This window comes from Osmerus mordax, chromosome 25, assembly GCF_038355195.1.
Source record: "Osmerus mordax isolate fOsmMor3 chromosome 25, fOsmMor3.pri, whole genome shotgun sequence".
Lineage (NCBI taxonomy): Eukaryota > Metazoa > Chordata > Actinopteri > Osmeriformes > Osmeridae > Osmerus > Osmerus mordax.
Window position 1 is genome coordinate 4342372 of NC_090074.1, and position 23080 is coordinate 4365451.

The window sequence follows — 23080 nt, forward strand, 5'->3', positions numbered from 1 at the left end:
GGGTTGAAACCCCAGAGGTTTGCTCTCCCCCCTCCCTCTCTCTCTCTCTCTCTCTCTCTCTCTCTCTCTCTCTCTCTCTCTCTCTCCGTCTCTCTCTCCATCCCTCTCTCCCTCCCTCGCTCTCTCTCCGTCTCTCCCTCTCTATCCGTCTCTCGTTCTTCTGAGAGATGCTTCGTAGACTCCAAACCAGCGGCATCGCCGGATCCGAGGCAAAGGAGGGCAATTCCTAGAGGGGTAGTCTGGCCTTGAGGGAGCAACTGGGTGTGGGGGCCCTGTGACTGACAGTAAGTGCAGGACCGGTGCCACTGGAACACATGGGTCAGGCTTGTGGAAACTCCCTGTTGTGCAGGAGTCAGCCCTTCCAGCCGTCAACAGCTGCAGAAACGTAAGTGGCACTAAGGATGCTGGGTGGGTTCCGTCAGCCGAATTTGTATCTCAACCAAACTTGCTGATGTCTCTCTCCGCATAGTAAGATCAGAGATACGGTACAGAGATACAGATATCGTAAGATTATCGGGATGTTTTGTGTGACCACAGTGTGCCGATTGGAAGTGTGTTGGGACAAGGGTGATTGGTGTGCATGCTGGTTCCACGACCTCTTTTGAAGTTGTGAATCGGTTTGCTGTTCCAAACAGATCCTCTTGGCCCCTTTGTTGGTCACAGCCTTAATATTGACAGTTCAAATGATATTGACTTCAAAGCATGTATGTGTATATGTGTAAATATGTGTAAATGACTAAATGACTAAAAATGACTAAATATGTATATTACCAAGAGATAGGCTCTGAGAGACCATGGGGGTGGGTACATTGCACCTCCCAGTCTCTGTTGTCGAGCTCATCGCTGCCTTTGATATGGATATGTGTGCAAATTCGGCAAGCCTAAAAACGTGGCCGTTCGAAAGGAAACGAGCCACAAGCTTTTTTCTTGTCGCAACTCAACCGAAACAGTTGGAGCGTTCACTCATGGAAGCAAAATCCCTTTTCTGACCAGGATGACAAAAAGGGGCCAACCTGGTCACGGTCCCAACGTTGTTCGTCACCGTCACACCTGCAGGTTGCAGTACCCGGTTTCCGAAGCAAACCTTTCCACTCTTTCGACTCAAGTCTTAGGATTTCGCCGCGTGTCCAGCACAACAAGCCCCCCACCACTCTCCATCTACCATAACATTTTATTGGCGCTCTTGTAGGGCTAAGTGCCTCCCACTCAATAAAATTGCTGTCTAATATCCTTTTATTTTTCAGCTGTTTGTCATTAGGGCCTTGGGCTGTGGAGGTAATGGGTTTACATCTGTAAATCCTGCTCGGGGGCATTTACTCTGTCGTCCAGGAAACCACAGTGCACTCCCACAATCCCCTTCCATCTTCCACCGTCTCCCTCGATGCTCTGCAACTAAGTAGGATGTAAACATTGTGTGGGTCTTTGTAGGCTAGCTAGTGCCTCAAATCATCCAGACCTGGAGAGACTGAAGTTAAGATCAGCGATTGCGTTACATAGATTTGATTCTCACGTTCTGAAATGCCAGAGTGTTTCGAGTGGAAAAGGGTCTTAGTGATATTCTATTCAACTTTTTTCAGTCAGGCTCCACTTTCAAAAATGTAAAGAATTCCAGACCCCTCATTTTGCTCTCATCAATCTCTAAGACATCCTACCCCTGCCTGCAATTAGTCCCTGTGGAAATCTGAATTATTATGCCATTGATCTCGCAAAGATTCCCCAAAGGTTGACAGTGTTTGTAGAGTCAGGAAACATCATAAATGCAAATGAAATGATTCTGTCAGGGGTATGTGCCTTCCACAAAGTGAACAAACCCTGCCTAATGTATCGTCAAGCCAAAGATTTTCGTCTTTCATTGCCTGAATGAGCAATTTATTCTTTTTGAGTAGTGTTCACATAAATCATTCGCTCACTTCAAGTGATTGCACTGAATGCTCACATTGATTCTCATACATGGGGATTGTTATGGAATTTCTTCAAGGGAGGTGGTTGTTTGTATGATATTCACACACATTATTTGATGACTGCAGTTATGCATTTGTGTTTTCATGCATTCCTTTTCCTAATTAGAGGATTTTTTTAGATCACCAATAAAATGTTTTTTTTTTACATTTCTCCTTAGTTACCCTTAAATGAAAATGCAATTAACATTTATTTCACAGACATAATTGATTCACAGACTAACACTGAATTCCAATGACAATATTAAGAAATAGAATTCTGCATCGAGCCATGAATGGCTTTCTTCTCACCCTCAGACCCTTAAGCAATAGTCTTCTTATCTTAAGCATGCTTCATTGTATTTCTTTACGTTTTTTAAAATGCTGAGTCATGTGCTCAGTTTCCCCGCTGTTGACGTGACTCCAAGTCCAGTCGGAGTCATCATAAGTCCTTTCACGGGACACAAGGTGTGAACATCGAGCACTGATGTCACAGCGATGACAAAGTAAACGTTTCGCGTAAATGCTCGTGTCAGGCATCAGGCCTGCTGTTTTCTTTGAATGCTTCCACTTCCAATACTGCAACAAAATAGGATCTGTCTCACAACCAATCCCTTTGATGGTTGCTAAATATGCCGTGACCGTTTTCTGTCAAATGACTGTTCCTGTATAGCATTCTTGCTAATGAAAAAGAAGCCTACTGTGTATAGGTCAACCAGAAAGCACAAGGAATATTGTTGACTGTGGCTTTTCTGTGAATGAATACAGCTGTTAGCTGGACCTCATGTTTGACACGGCACATGTTTATCAGCCGTTTCAGTAGAAACAAGACTTTGTTCTACAGTAGCTTGCTCAGAGGAAACCCCCCCATCTCCAATCCTCAGTGACCCCTGTGCTGAAACAGTATCTCTCAGTGGCACTTAAAGATCAATATTTCTCAGTGAGTGTGTGTCTGTGTGTGTGTGTGAGGAGAGAGCGAGAGAGAGAGCGAGAAAGAGCGAGAGAGAGAGAGAGAGAGAGAGAGCAGGACAAGTAGAAGTCTGTTTTTGGAACCTGCAGTTGTCGCGGGAGCAGGTGTAGATGACACTGGGGATAATCACACATGCACACACACAAGCACTCACTCTGTCACACACACACACAACTATAACCACACACAGAGTACAAAGAGAGACTGGGGAGGCGTGGTTGGGTGGAGAGAGAGAGAGAGAGAGAGAGAGAGAGAGAGAGAGAGAGAGAGGGGGGAGGAGATTTTGCAGAGTGCATTTGAGAGAGAGAGAGAGAGAGAGACAATTGCCTGGATCATGTGTAGAAATGTGTAGGTTTGTTTACGCGGAGAGAGACTCTGTCTGGAGCGCCCGCGAAAGTCCGATCACATGGTCGAGATAGAGAGACGGGGTGAAGGACTGGGAGAGAGAAGGACCCACTTAAACCAACACGGGAGATAAAGAGCTAAGGAGCGAGTGGAGCCGAGGGAGCATGCTTCAGCAAGTCCTCACTGCACTCTTCCGTTTTTTCAGGGGCGGACGGCAGGTGCTCCCGCCTCTGGAGGAGGAGGGTGTGCACTCGGACGCGTTGCAGGTAAGACTCCGCTCCTTCCGTCGGATCTATGCCTCCTGTCTCTCTCTCAGCGTTTCCACAACAACGGAGACGACCGTGTTTCAGCCTGACCCCCACCCCCCCCCCCCCCCCGTGTCCTTGGCACTTTGTAAACAACAGGGACCGGAGCCGGTCAGTTTGTGGATTCCCCCGGGGTTGTGTGACGTTTCTCTCCTCTGTCGCGCTCAGCTGCTTTGCTCGCGGCCGCCTGGAACTCGCAAGCAGCAAACAGAAACTTGTTGTCCGCAACTCGAGTTTCTGGTTTGGCCCACGGCTCCAACCTGTTTGGCGTATGACAGACAGTTTGTGCAGCCTCCCCAGTGTTTTACCTAAGGGCCGGCGCTCTGCTCGAAAGGCATACTTTCACATACCTGTGAGATGGGGGCCAGGAAAAGAGAAAAGTTTCCTACTTTTCTGGTTTATCTCTCCCTGACTTCCCCTGTCCTGACGCAGCTATTTCGGGAGGATTCATGAGGAACTCCTGTCAGCCTCGTCTGACGAGCCCCGAGTTACGAAGAAGCACAGAGCAGGACTGAGCGCTGTCTATATTTGGAGGTGTGCAACGTTGTGTGTGGGGGGGGGGGATTCCAAAAAAGTGTGAGTTCTTCAACTGTTCGGGAAGACAGTAGAACTGTGCTCGTGGAAACCCCTTGCCTGTGGGACATTTGAGTCAGGGGGCTCTCCTTCCCTCTCTTCCTCCTCTTCCTCCTTCTTCCTCCCTGTCTTCCCTCATTAAGGCACTCTGCGGTGTGCAGTCCTGCCTCAGTCGTCTCTCCCTCCCACCATTAGCCATGTGTTTGCCGATTGGTTGACGGGCCACGCTGGCTTGTTGTAGCCCAGTAGGCCCCGTGCAATCGTTCGATTAGCAGCGGCCGGAGAGCAGTTTCTGTCTTGGGATGTTTTACCGTAGTATGTAGCGTCTGATAATCTGTGTGAAAAGCAGGCTGTAGAATGACAAAGCTTGGGTATTTGACAAGGATATTCTCCTGCTGGCGTTGGAAGACCGTGTTGACACACAGGCTATTTGTACACGTCTCCAAAGAGGCACACATGAAGTGACACGAGCTAATGAGAATGTTCCAGCCAGGCCTTCTCATTAAGTCAGTCGTTTACTCAACGTTAAAGCTGGCGTTATTTACAGAATGACCGAACTTCTTTCTGTTAATAGGAACCTCCTTCTGTCCCTTTCAGAGACTCTGACTGTTGCTTTGGTTCGGAATCCTTGAGACCCCTATATTTTGGGCTAGAATTGCCAGCTCAGATAGCCCTAAGTTTCCCTTTAAAAGAAGCTCTCCTGTCTGAAGTCCCCTTGTGGGATTGGCAGTGTCACTGATGCACAGTAATTGTGCACCGTCGGGCCTCTTGTCAGGAAGTAATCTTCCCGACAGCGTCCTATCACGGCAGAGCTGACAACTGTGAAGCAGCCTCGCAGGACTTTTCCCAACCAAATCATCACCGGGCCAATGACAGGCGCCCCCAGCGCGCCCCAGGCATCACATCTCCTGAATGTGGCTCTTTCCACACTGTCAGTCAGCTCTGACGCACTGTTTACATAGAGCATGGGGCTCGAAATTGGGAACGTGTTCGTGGAAGACAACTGGTGTGTTGACCAACGGGGGCCCGAATACACGGACAGCTGAATCAGCATGCTGTGCAGCTGACCTTTGACCTTTCCTGTGTCCTCTATGATCCGTTTGGCGTCTACGGATAGCAACTGTGTTTGGGATTTCGAGACAAGCTGAAGTCTGTTTGTGTTCAATTGAATCTGCCCACTCTGTTTCTGCAACTCTGTTTATCTGGATTGGGATATGTGCCCAAAAATCCAGTTGTGTTTATATCTACGCGTGGAGGGGTGCTTTATCTCTCTCTCTCTCTCTCTCTCTCTCTCTCTCTCTCTCTCTCTCTCTCTCTCTCTCTCTCTCTCAGACACACACACAGCAATCAGATTTCCAATCTAATTTGATTACGACTGTATGCAGAGGATGTCTCATAAATCGAATTGACTCCACTCTGCCAAAGGAGACCAGGGCTCTCACCCTTGCGCCATAACAACCTCAGAGGCTGTCAGATCTGGACACACCAGATCAGGGTTGGCCAGGTGTTTAAGCTCCTCTTATCCCCCCAGGCCATTCATCTGCTCTCTCTCTCTCTCTCTCTCTCTCTCTCTCTCTCTCTCTCTCTCTCTCTCTCTCTCTCTCTCTCTCTCTCTCTCTCTCTCTCTCTCTCTCTCTCTCTCTCTCTCTCTGTCTCTCTCTCTCTGTCTCTCTCTCTCTCACTCTCTCATGTTCTCTTTCATCGTGTTGATTCATTGAAAGCCATTGTGTCTCCAACACATGCAGAAGGCTGGACGGATGAGACGAGTTTAATCAGACTATCTGCCGAGCTAATGAATTGCAGGAGGCAGCGGCGTTGACTCGCCGTGCGGTGACGGTGGAGAATGTTCCGGCGTGCCAGAGTTCCACTGTTGTTATTTCTAGGTGATGAAGGACGTGTTTCCTCGCTCGCTCATAATGTTAATCTCTCACTGTCTCGCGAACCCCATGTAGTAACACATTACTCAGGACCAAAGGCATGCCTGGCTCTGCTCCCTTCACGAAGGGTCGGCGAAAAGATTCGCTCGACGTTAATGTCTGTTCTGCACCTCGGACAAGTGGCCAGGTTTTTGCCGAGACGCGAGAGGTGCAGTGTGTTGTCGAGGCTTCCGTCACATCTAAGTGTGTCCTAGTTTACCGCGTCCCAGTCTTGCCTCAGTTTGTGTATCAGAGCCTATTTCAGACGTCGCACTCTTGCCCCCTTCTGATCCATGGCCTATTTACTGAATAATGGACCGCACACAACTCTCCCAAGAATACTAGACAAGAGCAACATACACAAGGTGATCCAAATTGCCTGCGCGACTGCCTTGTGAGTGACAAGAAGCACAGCCAGTTCATTCTCAGGCAAACAGGGTCTCCACTCAAGGAGCAGATTGTGTGGCAAGCTTTAAAAGTCGCCCCACTTCTGTCTACAGGACAAAGTCTGAGTACTTTCTCAAGATAAACCAGAAAAGGTGGACCAATGTGCGTGTGTTTGTGGATGAGTATGTGGGTGTGTGCGTGTAGGAGAGAGAGAGAGGGAGAGAGAGAGAGAGGTAGAGAGAGACTGCGATAGAGAGATCATGTTTGTTGATTTGATTTAATCGTTCTTGTCTGGTCTTGTTCACTCTCTCACTCGTCCCTGTGAGGGCAGGGGTTGGTCAGAGACCTGTTCAGGTCAGCTAGTACTGGTCATTTGTTTTTTGTGACAGGGAGTCCCTATGGTAACATGACCTCTTTTCTCCCCATTTTTGGGCCATTAATCAGCATTGTTAACATAGTCGAAGCTTAGCAAGACACAATTTTTATATGCAAAGGAATCATTCACTTGTCTGTCCCCTTTGACTTGATAAGCTACAAATAGGCATTTTAGGTGTAGATGCTTTACAGTAAACACGTATGTTAATCCCGTGTAAGGTATTCCAATTCTCCATATGGTTGCCTTAGGTTCGACTTTTATCAAAGATAAAAGGGACACTCGATACCTCCCAGCATGTCCCAGCCCTCTGGGGGAATTTGCGTACATCTGTCTCTGACGTCTCTCTTACGCACAAACACATAATGTGTAGGTGTGTTTGTGTGTACGTCTGTGTGTTTGTGTGTGTCTCCGAACCCAACTTCACTGTTGAGATCCAAACAGAAAGAGTATGTACCTTTTTTTGCCTGTAAAGAAAACGGCAGCCTCTGAGTCGTATGTGTACACAACATTCCTCACGACACCTTGTAAAACAGGTAAACACCAGATGCCATGCAAGCATGTGCTATCATACAGCATGGCACCCACATGACGCACTATTTCACAATCAACACAAATACTGGAGGGCTTGTCTCTATGTTTGCTCTGCTCTTCTCATTTACCAGCTAATCACCACTTCAAGCATGTTTTCTATTAACCCTTTGATTTGGTTGTCATAGGCTACTGTGAAAGTGTGTGTGTGTGTGTGTGTGTGTGTGTGCACATGTATGTGTGACACTTATATCATCATATCACTATATCATTGTTAATCATTCTTAGCCTTTTGTTTGGCACTACGGCCGAAAACGGACACAGGTCCAAGGTTTATGAGATGCAACAATGAATAATCTCACAATATAAAAGCAGCAAGCTCCTCAGGGCATTTGATGTGTGAGTAAAGATCAGAGTCATGTCCACGTTGATGAACAAACCACTCGGCCTTTGTTTTGAATGAAAAAGGGAACGTAGCTATATTCTGCATATTATCTTCAAACCTTCCGATCGATCATACACAGTCAATATTTTACTCAGAGATTTGAAAGTTGAGGTTTTCTTCGTCGTTTTTCAAAGACCTTGGGATTGCTGTTCTTCATATCACTTTGCAGTTCAATAATTGACAAGCCTGCTAATAAGATACGGGCCTAATATTCTGCAGACGTGTAACATTATGTCTCGGCGAGTGTGTCGCAAGTGTCAACGGCCTGGCTGTATTCTACAGTGCATGTGTCTCCAGTGATCATAAGCTACTGGAGAGACAGTTCTGTGTGAATAACAGTCAGAGCCCCGATCCTCCCTCCAGCCCTCATGCCCTCGTAGCGGTGTGCTTCTGGCACTTGTGGGTCCAAATATTGAATATTGATCATGGGCCTGCATCGACTTCGTTTCCCAGGATGCACTGCTTCGGCTGGCCTCGGTCGCCGACTCGGCGTCGCTGCGGGACGCCATCAGAGAGTCCCTCCTCGGTGTCCTCTCAAGACCGGTGCGTATCCCCGACTCTTAATTTAATCAGTGTGTTGTAACAGAGTGAGTTCTTTCACCGAAAATGAACAAATAGATACTTGGGGGTTGGGATCCATTCATGTTCCTTTGGAACCAGTCGTCCGTACCGATGCTTAGTGCGGATGGTGTGTTTTAAAGGGTCTGTGTCCAGCACGGTTTTGCTTTCGGACTTTGTCTTGACTGTTGACCTACCTTACCTTCTCTTTCTCACAGGGCCATGTGTATGTGTACCTAGCGGAGGCCGAGTCTGGATGCTTCTGGTGTGAAAATCCTCCGCATGAGCTGCAGAAAGAGGGGAGGTTCAGGTAACCCGACCAGAAGTGACATTTCACAGCTCCTATTGAGCGAGACGTGTTTTTTTTCCCAAGCTTTAACGAAAGGAAATATTCACCCTCCCAACTCGTGCACACACACACACACACACTCTTCTTCTTTCCAAACACAGAGATGTGGTCGTCCAGCAGAGGAGGGTGCAGTACGAGGGCTTCCTTCCCTCAGAGCTGCAGGACATGCAGGGACAGAATCTCAGCCCGCCACTGCAGGAAGACAAACCAGGTGTGTGTGTCCCCCCCCCCCTGTGTGCGTGCGCGGCGGGGGCACACCTGCCCCCCACACGGTCTTTGTCTTTCGATCCGATAATTTTGCCCTTTCTAACCTCCATCATCCTTTCGTCTCTGCCTCCAAACCAGTACTTCTCATTCCCATACCGGACCAGGATCTTGACGAAACCTTTGCACTCCTTGTGGTGAGTTTGTGCCGGGAGCCACCCCATGATCTACTTGAAGACCATCTGTTTTTTGTTTGTATTTCACAAACAGACTTTAACCCCCAATTTTTTTTTTTTTTTCCTTCCTGAAAGCTTTGCTGCACCCGGCCCACTGAAGGCCAGGAACAAAATCTCGACATCTTGGAGAAACACGTAAGACTCACGTCTCTCGTGGCCGAACTCAGAAAAAGCTCGACATGAATCAAACTCATAGCGTGGTCGTGTTTGACCTTTGGGGTCGTTGTCACAGGATTGTGAACAGGGTTAGACAGGTGTTTCACTGTTGGATACTGCTCTGTTTGTCCCTCTCAGGTCACAGTTGCCTGTAGGAGGGTCAGGGCTCTACAGGGTCAGACAGGCCCACAGAGGTCAGAGGTTATCAGGTCCTCAAACGTGTCTGAGACGGTCGCCCCCGAGGATGTCGACAGGAACGCCATCGACCAGCAGATTCTCAGACTATGTGGTACAAGACATTTACCTGCCTCGATCTTGATATTGTGTGAAATACATATATATATATTTGACTTATTTGGGAGAAGTATAAAAGTAAGTTATCTGTATTTCTTTCTTCATTCAAGTTTGTATTTGATCATTATGACCTTCTGTTTGCATGTTTTTTTTGGTACTGCACTGTTACATTATAATTTTTTATTTATTCTGCAGGCGATCTGTATGACCTAGATGCTACCACTCTCCAGCTAAAGGTTCTCCACTATGTAAGCTCTCCCCCCTCCCTTCATTTGAATGTAACGATCGTTTGGGGCGTTTGCTCACCTTTGTTGGACTAAACGAGGCGTGTGTTCACAGCTGGAGCAGCGGACCCAGTCCCTTTGCTGCTGCCTGCTCCTCGTGTCCGAGGACAGCCAACAGCTGTTCTGCCAGGTACGCACGCCCGCTCGCTCTCCACGACAGACACGCCGCCACTTCGAACCCCCCCACACCCACACACACATGCTCCCAACAGGCTGAAATGTAGACGGGGAGTCAGGTGGCTGAGAGGTTTAGGAGTCGGGCTAGTAATCCGAAGGTTGCTGGTTCGATTCCCGGCCGTGTAAATGACATTGTGTCCTTGGGCAAGGCACTTCACCCTACTTGCCTCGGGGGGGAATGTCCCTGTACTTACTGTAAGTCGCTCTGGATAAGAGCGTCTGCTAAATGACTAAACGTCAAATGTTTTTCTTTCGTTGCCAGGTGGTAGGGGACAAGGTTCTGGACCGAGAGATCAGCTTCCCTGTAAGTAACTAGTCCTTTCCTCCCTCGTAGAGTCCTGCGTCCTCGCCACTAGAGGTGCTTGACGCCCGTCTGTCTGTCGATCTCTTAGCTGACGTTCGGCCGACTTGGACGTGCCGTGGACGAGAGGACGAGCGTCTCCCTGCAGGACGTCACCCCAGTAAGCAGACGTCGAGCTGGCGGCCGCAGCCTTTTAGCAAAGTCGCGCGGAAAGGTCGACGTGTCGCTCGGGCGCCTTCGCCCTCTCACCCCATCCTCTCCCTGTAGGCTGAGCATCAGCAGTTGAACGGCACTCTGGGATTCGAAGTCCGTTCCATGCTGTGCGTCCCCGTGGAGTGCAGGGCCACCTCCAAGGTGGTGGCCCTCGCCTGCGCCTTCAACAAGAAGGGAGCTGCCCAGTGGGTGCTTTGTCCCTCGATACGTTCAAAAGTACAAATGACACTCACTGAGAGATATGTGTTCTAGGTGTCCTTTTACATTGGGTGCGTGCGTGTGTGTGTGTGTGGTGGGGGGCATGTGTGTGTGTGTGTGGTGGGTGTGTGTGTGTGTGTGGTGGGGGGGATGTGTGTGTGTGGTGGGGTGTGTGTGTGTGTGTGTGTGTTTGTGGTGGGGGGGATGTGTGTGTGTGTGTGTGGTGGGGGGGATGTGTGTGTGTGTGGTGGGGGGGATGTGTGTGTGTGGTGGGGTGTGTGTGTGTGTGTGTTTGTGGTGGGGGGGATGTGTGTGTGTGTGTGTGGTGGGGGGGATGTGTGTGTGTGGTGGGGGGGATGTGTGTGTGTGTGGGAGTGCGTTCGCACTTGTCTGCTTGCATCTCCTCCTCAGACACACAGAGGCAGACGAACGCATCGTCCAGCACTGTTTCCGCTACACGTCCTCTGTGCTGACCAGTACGCTGGCCTTCCAGAAGGAACGCAGGCTCAAGTTTGAATGCCAGGTGAGAAAATCTACATTTATTCCCATGTCGCTGACCTCGTTTTTGTTCAACAAAGTTTTTTTCCGTATGGATTTGTATGCAGCAACTGCATCTATTTCACCGTGTACCTAGGCCCTGCTTCAGGTCGCCAAAAACCTCTTCACACACCTGGGTGAGGGATGTTTGCATTTAGCCGACACTTTTATCCAAAGCAACACACAACCTCTTGATCTGTAGTCAAACGCTCTACCATTGAGCTAAACCTAAGTCGGCACAGTGCCAAGTAAAGACAGGGATCGATCTTTGTTGGTAAGAATCGTTTTTTGCTTGCTTGTTTCTTTAGATGACGTATCAGTGCTGCTAAAAGAGATTATTGCAGAAGCACGGAGACTCACCAGTGCTGAGATGTAAGTCAGGATACGTTTACAATATTAATAACTAGAGGGGGAACACCACCAAAGCCTCTGTTTTGACTCCAACTCCCATGTTCCAGTTGCTCCGTGTTCCTGCTGGACCGGTTCAGTCAAGAACTGGTTGCCAAGGTGTTTGACGGAGGAGTGGTCATCGACGAGGAGGTAAATGTCCCTCCTAACTAATTCCGCTCCTTCATGTAGAGATGTACAGTACTGTGGAAAAGTCCTAGACAGCCGAAGATTCTGACCATGAATATTGTCTTAAATGTTTATTCTTTTGTGTTCTGTATGTGGCCAGTATAAAAGAGAACATTCATTTCATTATTTCTTCAAGTCTTTCTGCTTAACTTTTATATTTTGTGCACACAGTGTCTGTGTGACAGTGTAGGGTACAGTCGGTTTTAACGGTGTCTGTGCTCTCCTGGTCTCAGACAGAGCTGCGTATCCCTGCCGACCAGGGCATCGCTGGCCATGTGGCCACGACGGGCCAGATCCTGAACATCACCGATGCCTACTCCCACCCACTCTTCTACCGCGCGGTGGACGCCAGCACGGGCTTCCGCACCCGCAACATCCTCTGTTTCCCCATCAAGGACGAGCATGGAGGTCTGGCTCACAGCTCCGTTCTCTCTCGCTTTCTCTCCTCTCTCTCTCTCTCTCTCTCTCTCTCTCTCTCTCTCTCTCTCTCTCTCTCTCTCTCTCTCTCTCTCTCTCTCTCTCTCTCTCTCTCTCTCTCTCTCTCTCTCTCTCTCTCTCTCGCTTTCTCCTCTCTTTCTCTCTCTCTCTCTCTCTCTCTCTCTCTCTCTCTCTCTCTCTCTCTCTCTCTCTCTCACTCACTCACTCACTCACTCTTTCTTTCGCTCTTTCTCTCTCTCACTCTCTCTCTCTCTCTCTCGCTTTCTCCTCTCTGTCTCTCTCTCTCTTTCATTCTCTCTCTCATGCTTCCTCTCTCATATTCACTCTCTCTCCCTCTCCCTCCCCGGTGCTCTGGGTCCAGTGGTCATAGGTGTGGCCGAATTGGTCAACAAGACTAACGGGCCGTGGTTCACCCGTCTGGACGAGGACCTGGCCACGGCCTTCTCCATCTACTGTGGGATCAGCATCGCGCACGTACGTGGCAACCTTCCCCCACATCACCCTCCACCCCCTATCTCTCTCTCCCCCTCCGCAATCCCCATCGCGTCTGCTGTCATCCTCCATCGCTCTGTCATTCGCGTGCCTGATATGAGAGAATGTTTTGTGATAATGTGATTTTATTTTGGAGATTTTAATGCTTGAGGCTTCTCCCCTTTCATCCTCCACCAGTCCCTCCTGTATAAGAAGGTCGACGAGGCCCAGTTTAGGAGTCAGCTAGCCAATGAGATGATGAAGTACCACATGAAGGTATCCCAGTCTGTCTACCTCTGTCTGTCTGCCATATTTATCCCAGTAGGTTTGATCCCATTCAAGTGTGGCCAGTCCCAATGACCTTTCACCTTTGTCCCTCAGGTGTCAGAGGAGGAAGTGACACGGCTGCTGGTTTTGGGGCTCCAGCCCGTGGCCGACATCCACCCCTGCTTCTCTCAGTTCACGTACACGCCCCGCTCCCTCCCTGACGACAGCACGCCGCTGGTAGGACGCCACACACACTGTCACCCAATCGTGTGTCATGTCACGCAAACACACACCCAACGTGTCTTGGTTGTGTTTTTTTTTTGGGTGTGGGATTTGTCTGTGTGGTTGTGTGTACAAGGCTATCATGAGCATGTTCGAGGACATGGGCTTCATCAACACTTTCAAGATCAACATGCGGACGCTGGCAAGGTGAGGGTTCCTCTCACGCGGTCAAACTCGCGCATGCTCCCCCCCCCCCCCCCCCTCGGGCCATTCGTTCACGCGTCCCGGTTCTCCGGTTCTCCAGGTTCTGTCTGATGGTGAAGAGAGGCTACAGAGACCCTCCCTACCACAACTGGATGCACGCGTTCTCCGTCTCCCATTTCTGTTACCTCCTCTGCAAGAACCTGGAGCTCTCCAATTACCTCGAGTAAGAACAGGCCCGCATTTGGAGCCAGAGAAACTGGAGCTCAGTCTTCATTTGTTTTCATGTGATCTGGCATACGTGCATACACAACATCCTACAATCATTACTTATAGCGCACACAGGCTCTCGATGGCGAAAAAAACAAACTGAGGGACCATTTACAACCATGAAATCGTATGATAATAATAATAGATAATCAATAATAGTATGATCAGTGTTCATGTAATGATGTAGCACATGGGGATGATTGAGTCATGCGCTGACTGGCTGATGGATCGCTCTTATTTCCCATCAGAGGCATAGAGATCTTCGCACTCTTCGTTTCCTGCATGTGTCACGACCTAGATCACCGAGGCACAAATAACTCCTTCCAGGTTGCATCGGTGCGGACCTTTTCCTTCAGCACACGACAGCAAATACGAATTACACACCTCATATACACATTTACACTTTGACACGCCCTCATAACTGCCCAGGGGGCAATGTTCTCGATCTGTTTGTCCTTAGAAATCTGTGTTGGCTGGTCTGTACAGCTCTGAAGGATCTGTGCTGGAGGTAAGTTACATTACAGTACATTTTATTAATTTAGCAGATGCTTTCATTCAAAGCGATATCCAAACATGTAGAAAGTACGGCAGAAGATTAAGGATCAGAAATGTATAGTTCTATTCAATATTGCTGTGGTTATAATCAAGGAGCAGTCTTTTTTTCTAGCCGCATCGAAAAGTAACCACATCTCAGTTACCAGGCGTAGTGAAACAAAGAAAAATGAAAACGTGAAATTGAGGTTACCCAGTCCAGTCCGTTTCCTGCATGTCTCCCCCCCCCCCCTAACATTTGTTGTCTCTCTTCACCGTATCCATCCCAAAAAAACTGAAATGCCTCTTTAAAAAAAAAAAAGGTTTCACGAATCAAGGGTTTTCATGTTTTGGACTTTTAATCAGAACCTTATCCTGGGGCAATGTTCATGATGTATTCCTTTCAACAAAAGGCATGCCCCAACAGGACCTAGAAATCAATTGCCACTTTGTTGTCCCCCCTTTGTCAGTACAGTGTCTCTTCAACCAAACCACTGACTTTGAATTGACTCGTATTTGCAGCGGCATCATTTTGCTCAGGCCATCGCCATCCTCAACACCCAGGGCTGTAACATCTTTGAGAAGTTTTCCAGAAAGGTCAGTGGATACCAGCATTGGAAGGTCCAGATTCTTTTGGAATCCCAACACTGAGTTGGATGATGTTGCCCTGTCTCTGGTTAGGACTACCAGCGGATGTTGGATCTGATGAGCGACATCATCCTGGCTACAGACCTGGCTCACCACCTTCGGATCCTCAACGATCTGAAGAAAATGGCCGACAGTTAGTACCTGATGCGTCCTTTTCCTCAGTGTCTTAATGTTGAATATACGTCTCCAGTCATCTGTATTTTCCTTCCCTCTCTGAGAATAGTCTTGCCGTCTGCTCTATCCTCCAGAGGGTTATGATATTAGTGACCCGCAGCATCATAACCTGCTCTTGTGCATGATGATGACCTCCTGTGACCTTTCAGACCAGACCAAGGACTGGAAAACCACCTGGAAGATTGCAGTATGAAACTTCTTTGAATCCTTTATGTTAATAACTCATACTTCTCTCGATAATTGTATTCCTCCTCACGTTTCTTATCTGTGTCTTCTCACATTATCTTGTTGTTTATTCACTCCATTCTTATTCTTCTAATTTATTGTTTTTTTTTTTATGTTTCTGTCACAGGGACTTATTTACAAAGAATTCTTCTCTCAAGGAGATCTGGTATGTATGCCATCTCTATGGAAAATCACAAAAACATTCCTTTTTTTGGTCTCGCCATAAACCTTCCTAATATGTTTGTGTCCGTGTGTGTCGACCCTTGCCTGTGTGGCTCTAGGAGAAGGCTATGGGTAACCTTCCCATTGAGATGATGGACAGAGAGAAGGCTTACATTCCACAGCTTCAGATAGGCTTCATGGAACACATAGCCATGCCCATTTATAAGTAAGAACTCCACCCAGACAGGGAATTTAAGTATTATCTTGTTTTGTTTTTTACACAGAATGTGGCTGTCAATGTATTTCCTTTGTTATGTACATTGTAAACTACAAATCCCTCTCCCTGCTTTAGACTCCTTCAGGACATGTTCCCCAAGTCTGCAGAGCTGTACGAGACAGTGGCCTCAAATAGAGAGCAGTGGGCCAAGGTCTCTCACAAGCTCAACATCAGAGGACTGCCTGCCAATGACTTCCTGGATGAGGAGTTTGAACAGGACGCGTCCAACGGTCAGGATGAACAGGAGGAACAGGGTGGTTCATCAGCGTGAGGAGGACATCTACGGTGGCCCACAAGCCCAAATTAGTGAACAGCACAATTAACTGTCTTGACAGAAAGGGACTTTTTGACCTGGGAGAATATATGACTTTTCTTTACTCCTTTTTAAGAATTTCTGTTGCCATGAGTTTGACCTTGTGTGAATAATAGCAGGTATTGAGGGTTATCAGGTAGCCCGTATTGTACATAGTGAATTAAACGTTACAACAGCTGGCCCTACTTTGTATGAGTTGCCTTGAACATGAAAAAACTGCTGGATTGATATTTGACATTTTGGCATGGCATTTTGTGTATGGTACATTACACTGGGAATTTACACACTGTACTTTATATGTCTGAAATCATCAATGTACTGTAGTTGCTATGTGTAAACGAGTCAAATGAGAATTTCAGCATATTTTTGTTCATCCACTTTCCTCCAAAACCTTATTTTCCATGTTTGGTCTAAATGTGCAGGATTTGGTGTTCACCATTACCATGCTGCTTCTGAATGTGACACTTTCTGAATAGCATTGGACTATGCATCTGTTTAGGAATATGATTCTCATTCGAAATGTTTTGTATATGTATTGTAGCTATATGTACAGTATATTTGCATTGCACGATGTTTTTGAATTCGTTCTCTTTACCATAGTGCGGATATTCACCTGTGCATAAGTAAAAGGTTTTACACTTATTTTAATGCGTATGAACTTAATTTTGACTTTGGAAAATTATGAAAATGCCAAGTAACGGTTGAGGAACGACGCATAAAGTAACCGACAGAGGGCACTACCCAGTAACAACACAGTCCAAACCACTCCCTTTCATTATTAGTGAGGAACTCTGGGAAAACATGGCTGCTTCCTGCACTTACCTCGTATCTAACTTCCACAAACCCGTAGGACAGAATTAATAAACCTGCTTTCTGTGATCTTGTCATTCCCCGAACACAACTTTGATTCATACAAGTCACGTCAAAACGTTGTCAATAGCTAGCCATGGAGAAGAGAGGCAGCGTCGACAGTCTTGGCTCTAAGCAATCTTCTTCTAGACAGCCAAGTGTGGATTCATTGTCCAGGTAGGACACGGCTTAAGTCCGCATTATCTTCAGAATACTTTACTAGCTCGTTAGAAGGTAGTGCTAGCGTGCTAGCTAACAACACTAACTCGTCTGCCTTGCACTCTGTTTTTGGGATAATAATTCGACTCTATAAGTTATCGAGCTAGATAAATGACACATTTGATGAAATAGACATCCATCCACAGACTTTTACAAGCAGTAGCTACGTGATGCAAGGTGTTGTCATGTTACTGACTCGTCAATGTTCTTTGTTGACAGCACCTCAACCTCTCGTTCAGATCGGTCCTCTCAAACCAAGCCTCCTTCTTCGGCAATGTCTTCAGACTCGGTCTCCACTTCAGAGTTCTCCCCTGAGTTGCGGGTGGGTAGCATCAGGATAGTAACACATTAGACATGTAGCTGGAGTCACAACACAATGCTGTCCGTTTTAAAATGTGATTAAGCAGTTCTAAGGCTTGCATACTTCTTGATCTTTTTAGGGAAAGCCCATAGCTGTTGCAAAGGTATGTAACTCATTCTCTTTTTGAACGAGATCGATGGCTAATTCGTAAAATCGAGTGTGATATTTCAACTCTTGTTTTATAGGTTCTCAGGGATGCAAGTAAAGAGGAACCACAGTTACTGCCAAAAGAGACTGTACAACACATCAGTAGGTGGCCAGGTGTTGAGTAATAGTTTTCTGGTGTGCTGCTAAAACGTGGAATTTATTATTTATTGCTCTTATCTTCAGCCAAAGACGTCACCTACATCTGCCCTTTCATCGGAGCACTAAGGGGAATGCTGACAGTCACCAACTATAGACTTTTCTTCAAATGCATGGATAGGGTATGTTTGGTTGACCACGGTTGACTTTCTCCGGTCATGTTCGACAGCGTGAATTCACATTCATGATCAATTTGCCGAAGCATGTCCCTTATCTTCTGTGTCATCCCTCTTGGAGCTTAGGAGCCAGCGTTTCTGCTCGACCTGCCCCTGGGAGTAGTGAGCCGCGTGGAAAAGATTGGAGGGGCTTCGAGTCGTGGTGAGGTCTCCTATGGACTGGTGTGCAAGGTGAGTCCCAGCACTGGGAATGAAACAGGTCTGCTACAGTTTACCGTTTGGTCGAAAGAGTTTGAAATATAACGGCAGGACTTCATCTCCCACCCCCCACCCCCCCCCCCCCCCCCCCACCCCCGCGCTCAGGATCTTCGAAATCTGCGGTTTGCGCACAAGCAGACGGAAGACTCGCTCAGGAAGTCTATTTTTGAGGTCCTGATGAAATTTGCCTTTCCTGTTTCCAATGGACTGGTGAGTGAGTCACTACAAGTCTCTGCCAATATGTTGCCATGAGGGCATTTCTGACATCCAAACCAACTAACCCGCTATGTTACTCTCACTCCCTCTGTCCCACCAGCCAATATTTGCCTTTGAGTACGGACAGGTCTTTCCAGAAAACGGCTGGAAGGTGTATGATGCTCAATCGGAATACAAGAGACAGGTACACAAGATCTAAACCAATAGTAAATGACCTCACTGCAGTTCAGACTTAAGCTAGTGGAGATGTCTTGATGGTTACTGACATGGAAGAGTGTGTGTGTGTTCGGCGGTCAGGGTTTGCCTAACGAGAGCTGGAGGATGACCAAAGTGAACGATCACTACGAGGTGTGTGACACCTACCCGTCGACCCTGGTGGTCCCGGTCCACATCCCCGACGAGGAGCTGAAGAGGGTGTCCGGCTTCCGAGCCAAGGGCCGCATCCCTGTAAGCTCCCTCGCGACCTAATCTCACCCCAATCCCCCCCCACCCTCCTATTGGTGTACTGCGACTCCCCACCCCCACCCCCAAGTATGAGGTACTGTCTTAGCGAGCGTCTGTGGTGCCGCGCGCAGGTTCTGTCCTGGATCCACCCAGAGACCCAGGCCACGGTGACCCGCTGCAGCCAGCCCATGGTGGGTGTCAACGGCAAGCGCAGCAAGGAAGACGAGAAGTACCTCCAGGCCATTATGGATGCCAACGCCCAGTCCCACAAGCTCTTCATCTTCGACGCCAGGCCCAGCGTCAACGCAGCTGCTAACAAGGCGAGCTCGCAACGCACCTGCCGCAATGTACTGCGGTTCCTCACGCGGATTGGTTCCCTGGACTTTTTTTTTTTTAAACGTTTATTTTATTATTATATAGATCTTTTTGTTTTTCGAATTATAATGGAATTGTCTGTCTGCCTCAGATGAAAGGGGGTGGCTATGAGAGTGAGGATGCCTATCAGAATGCCGAGCTGGTCTTCCTGGACATCCATAACATCCATGTGATGCGCGAGTCATTACGCAAGCTTAAGGAGGTGGTTTACCCCAATATCGAGGAATCCCATTGGCTCTCCAACCTCGAGTCCACTCATTGGCTGGAGCATATCAAGGTGAAGATAGTCCTCCCAACAAGAACATGGGTAAAATGGATTAAAGTGCTCTCAAGATGACGTGGAGCCAGCCAGTGTTGACCTGTGTGTTGTTCTGTGTAGCTGATCCTGGCAGGGGCACTGCGTATCGCAGACAAGGTGGAGTCTGGGAAGACCTCGGTGGTGGTGCACTGCAGCGACGGCTGGGACCGCACGGCCCAGCTCACCTCCCTGGCCATGCTGATGCTGGACGGACACTACCGCACCATCCGGGGCTTCGAGGTGCTGCTGGAGAAGGAGTGGCTGAGCTTCGGACACCGTTTCCAGCTGGTAAACGCACCCTCTCTGCCCCCCCCCCCAGACCATGGATGTTCCACACACTCCATACACCAACCCGCAACGGTAGAATGACTGCTAGGAATGACCAGCAACATTTGGAATGTTTCCCAATTTTCTGACATTGGCATGTGAGTCTGCCATGGTTTCTGGCAGCTTCGAACTTCCTGTTTTTTTTGGTTTGCTGTAAAGCCACTCCAGTGACATGATTTCCTGTGCCCTTCCTCCCCTCCTTCTCTCCTTGTAGAGGCTGGGCCACGGGGACAAGAACCACACAGATGCAGACCGCTCTCCTGTGTTCCTCCAGTTCATCGACTGCGTGTGGCAGATGACGCGGCAGGTGTGCAACAGCAGGGGGCGCTAATGTGTCATCGACCTCTCTTCCTGTGTTGTCACCCGCGGGTTGTAATTTCCCCTTTTGCTGTCTGAAGTTCCCTGCAGCTTTCGAGTTCAACGAGTACTTCCTGGTCACCATCCTAGACCACCTGTACAGCTGCCTGTTTGGGACATTCCTGTGCAACAGTGAACAGCAGAGGGTCAAAGAGGTATGCACGCCCTCTGCAGTTTCGCAGAATAACTGCCCCCTAATGTAATTTCCCATTTGTACACAAATCAGAACTTTACGCTTCAAAGTTAGCAACGTTGCCCAGGCTACAGCGTACATTCCACCTTTTGTTTTGGCAGGAAATTCCCAAGAAGACTGTGTCTCTGTGGTCCTACATCAACAGCCAGTTGGAGGATTTCACCAACCCTCTGTACGTGAACTACTCCAACCACGTGCTGTTCCCTGTGGTCAGCATGCGCCACCTGGAGCTGTGGGTGGGCTACTACATCCGCTGGAACCCTCGCATGAGGCCACAGGTCAGCAGAAACCACCTCATTGTCGTCCTAGGAGGAACGATGGGAGTCAGGTGGCTGAGCGGTTAGGGAATCAGGCTAGTAATCTGAAGGTTGGCAGTTCGATTTCCGGCCGTGCCAAATGACGTTGTGTCCTTGGGCAAGGCACTTCACCCTACTTGCCATGGGGGAATGTCCCTGTACTTACTGTAAGTCGCTCTGGATAAGAGCGTCTGCTAAATGACTAAATGTAAATGTAACGATGCTAAGAGTGGTCTTACACTTGGTACTAGCCGTAATTGTGTGGTAGGAATCAACAGCTCAGACCGAAACGCCCGCTTCTCAATGATTGATCCTGGGTTGAGTTTTCCGTTTGGTCTCAGTGTTTCTCTCCCGGTCCCTTGTCTCAGGAGCCTGTGCACCAGCGATACAAGGAGCTGCTTGCCAAGCGGGCGGAGCTTCAGAAGAGGGTGGAGGAGCTGCAGCGAGAAGTGACCAATCGCTCGGCCTCCTCTTCCTCAGAGAGGGCGGGGTCTCCAACCCGCTCCATTACTCCGGTGCAGACCTTCGTTTGACACGAGTGAACCAGCGGATGGTGGGTGGGTAGAGTACCTTAAAGGTAGGGGGGTCCCATCTCAAGATGGTGCCAGATTCACAACCAGTAGACCGCACCGTAGAAGGTCTGTCTGGTTTGGTTTGTGTTTAGGATGAAACACTGCTATAGGAATCCATCACCAAGTGTCTGTAGAATCAGAGTTTTGGCTAGGCTGCATCTCTCTGCTACTCCCAGAGCTGAGTTCTGGAAGGGTCTGCACTACATAGAGCTGGCTGTCTGTCTCAGACCACCTCACTATAGCCATACTCTACTGCACTGACCCCCTATGGGGGCCACAAAGATTACATGCAAACTTAGTACTATTAGAAAAATAGAAACAAGCACTCTCAAACACCAATTATGCTTTTCAGCATATATGCCTTTCTGCTTATTCAGTATTCATGCATTTGTTTATTTAAAGTTAGGGACACTAATAGATAGTTGGAAGTTCAAGACGATATTGAAACACTCATTCCTTTTGTTGTGACGAGCCATGTTAGCCACCAAGCATTAAAACGTACGCTAAGCTTTTAAGTTTGTGTCTACTTAACATATCTGTAACACATTTTGTTTTGAGGTCACTTGAGGTGACTTGACCAAAAATGGCTCTAGAAAATGCCGGATTCTTTCTTTTTTACTTGATGGTGTGAACGCTTTTAGGATTCTGCTCATTTTCTTTACTAATAAATTGCAAAGCCTTGGTTTAGGATTCTTTACATATATTTTTTTTTGTAATTGTCCTTTTGGCCTTACTTGAAAATGTATACTCGAGCACTAACATAAATATATGAATAACTAACTCAAATGCAAGGGATAAAAGAAATGTGATGAACGTTTGCTGAGCTGGTGCAAGGATTTGTTAATGTGGTGTAGATTGTGTTAAAAGGTAGTAGTATGAATGTACTTGGGAAACATTGCCTCGTTTTGTTCATACATATGTTGTCTGGAATTGTTACATTTTAGACTGTCCACTATTTTTGACTACAGTGTGCTTTGTAGGAGTTTTTAAATGGTTGTTCGATAAGTGCTACTTACTTTGTAATCCTTCAGTTGAATGTTTATTGGGGCTTCCATTGATGTACTAGAACAAGCAGCCTATTTAGACAGATACTTAATACTACAACACAAGGTATTCATGTATTGTTCAGAGACTCACAAACAGCATGCCTGCCTTGTACAAAATAATTTAAAACGCTGGTGGGACTTCTTCTTTGTGTTGTAATTGAAACATGATGATATGGACAAAAATCACATTTCAACACAGATGGTAAAATCCTTTCTAGTTGATGTGTGCTGTTGTTAGGTTGACATGCTGTGTGTCCAAATGTGTGTGGATTCTCTGCATGTCTTAATCAAATTCTAAACAGGATGGTTGATGAAGTGGTCATTGTCTTCCAATTTTATTCACTTAATTCTTCCTGTGTCTCTCACTAATTTATAATTTCTCAACAAACTGGTTTGGCCATCTGTAGAATAATTTTGTCAAAGACTGTTTTTATTGAATCACGTTCATATTCTTTAGATTTCTAAATGTTTATGAGTAATGTTTTCATTTATTATGTAGGATTGTGTTAGATGCAGCTAGATGAAATATTATATTCAGTCCATATTGTTATACATCAGTGCTATGTGTAAACCACAGCATAATTATGGCACTCTAATCCATCGTTGTCTACCCTACTACACCATATAAAAATATTAAAATAACATCTCCTGTATGCGTTTTTCATTTCCTGTTTCAAATTTGATTTCAACATATTTAATCATTAACAGAGAGTCACATAATAATAAAAAATTAAAAACAAGCTTTAGAAATGGTCCACCCTGTTGATTGGCTGAGACGTTCGTCTA

The 23080-nt window shown here is 47.4% G+C and overlaps 2 protein-coding genes across 4 annotated transcripts; both read left to right on the forward strand.

Annotated features, from left to right (window-relative positions):
• The first annotated feature begins 201 nt into the window (after positions 1-201).
• Positions 202-16706, forward strand: LOC136933410 (cGMP-dependent 3',5'-cyclic phosphodiesterase-like). Of its 2 annotated transcripts, XM_067228770.1 has the most exons (31): positions 202-385; positions 3458-3518; positions 8236-8325; positions 8559-8650; positions 8791-8900; positions 9035-9090; positions 9205-9264; positions 9424-9574; positions 9775-9827; positions 9919-9993; positions 10303-10344; positions 10433-10501; positions 10609-10739; positions 11164-11275; positions 11387-11426; positions 11598-11661; positions 11748-11829; positions 12099-12273; positions 12665-12777; positions 12973-13050; positions 13156-13278; positions 13400-13470; positions 13568-13690; positions 13983-14070; positions 14195-14242; positions 14788-14862; positions 14947-15046; positions 15162-15274; positions 15440-15478; positions 15594-15700; positions 15827-16706. In XM_067228770.1, the coding sequence occupies exons 1-31, from the start codon at positions 315-317 to the stop codon at positions 16020-16022; spliced, it is 2808 nt and encodes a 935-aa protein (XP_067084871.1). In that variant the 5' UTR covers positions 202-314; the 3' UTR covers positions 16023-16706. The 2 variants fall into 2 exon arrangements, with proteins under 2 accessions (XP_067084871.1, XP_067084872.1); XM_067228771.1 differs by lacking the exon at positions 202-385 and having other exon boundaries at positions 3156-3518.
• Positions 16707-16880: 174 nt separating this feature from the next.
• On the forward strand, positions 16881-22947 carry mtmr2 (myotubularin related protein 2). 2 transcript variants are annotated; one of them, XM_067229178.1, is made up of 16 exons: positions 16881-17090; positions 17352-17454; positions 17573-17596; positions 17679-17742; positions 17824-17918; positions 18039-18143; positions 18276-18380; positions 18487-18570; positions 18684-18833; positions 18962-19150; positions 19297-19482; positions 19585-19791; positions 20045-20137; positions 20229-20342; positions 20482-20658; positions 21045-22947. In XM_067229178.1, exons 1-16 carry the CDS (start codon positions 17011-17013, stop codon positions 21207-21209), a joined length of 1941 nt encoding a protein of 646 aa, XP_067085279.1. In that variant the 5' UTR covers positions 16881-17010; the 3' UTR covers positions 21210-22947. The 2 variants fall into 2 exon arrangements, with proteins under 2 accessions (XP_067085279.1, XP_067085280.1); XM_067229179.1 differs by lacking the exon at positions 17573-17596.
• Positions 22948-23080: the final 133 nt, after the last annotated feature.

Coding starts and splice junctions, on each gene's coding strand:
- LOC136933410 (XM_067228770.1), top strand. CDS start 315: ATGGGTCAGGCTTGTGGAAACTCCCTGTTGTGCAGGAGTCAGCCCTTC. Junction 12,778..12,972: donor GTGGGATCAGCATCGCGCAC/GTACGTGGCAAC, acceptor ATCCTCCACCAG/TCCCTCCTGTATAAGAAGGT. Junction 15,701..15,826: donor ATAGCCATGCCCATTTATAA/GTAAGAACTCCA, acceptor TCCCTGCTTTAG/ACTCCTTCAGGACATGTTCC.
- mtmr2 (XM_067229178.1), top strand. CDS start 17,011: ATGGAGAAGAGAGGCAGCGTCGACAGTCTTGGCTCTAAGCAATCTTCT. Junction 17,597..17,678: donor AGCCCATAGCTGTTGCAAAG/GTATGTAACTCA, acceptor CTTGTTTTATAG/GTTCTCAGGGATGCAAGTAA. Junction 18,381..18,486: donor TTCCTGTTTCCAATGGACTG/GTGAGTGAGTCA, acceptor CTGTCCCACCAG/CCAATATTTGCCTTTGAGTA.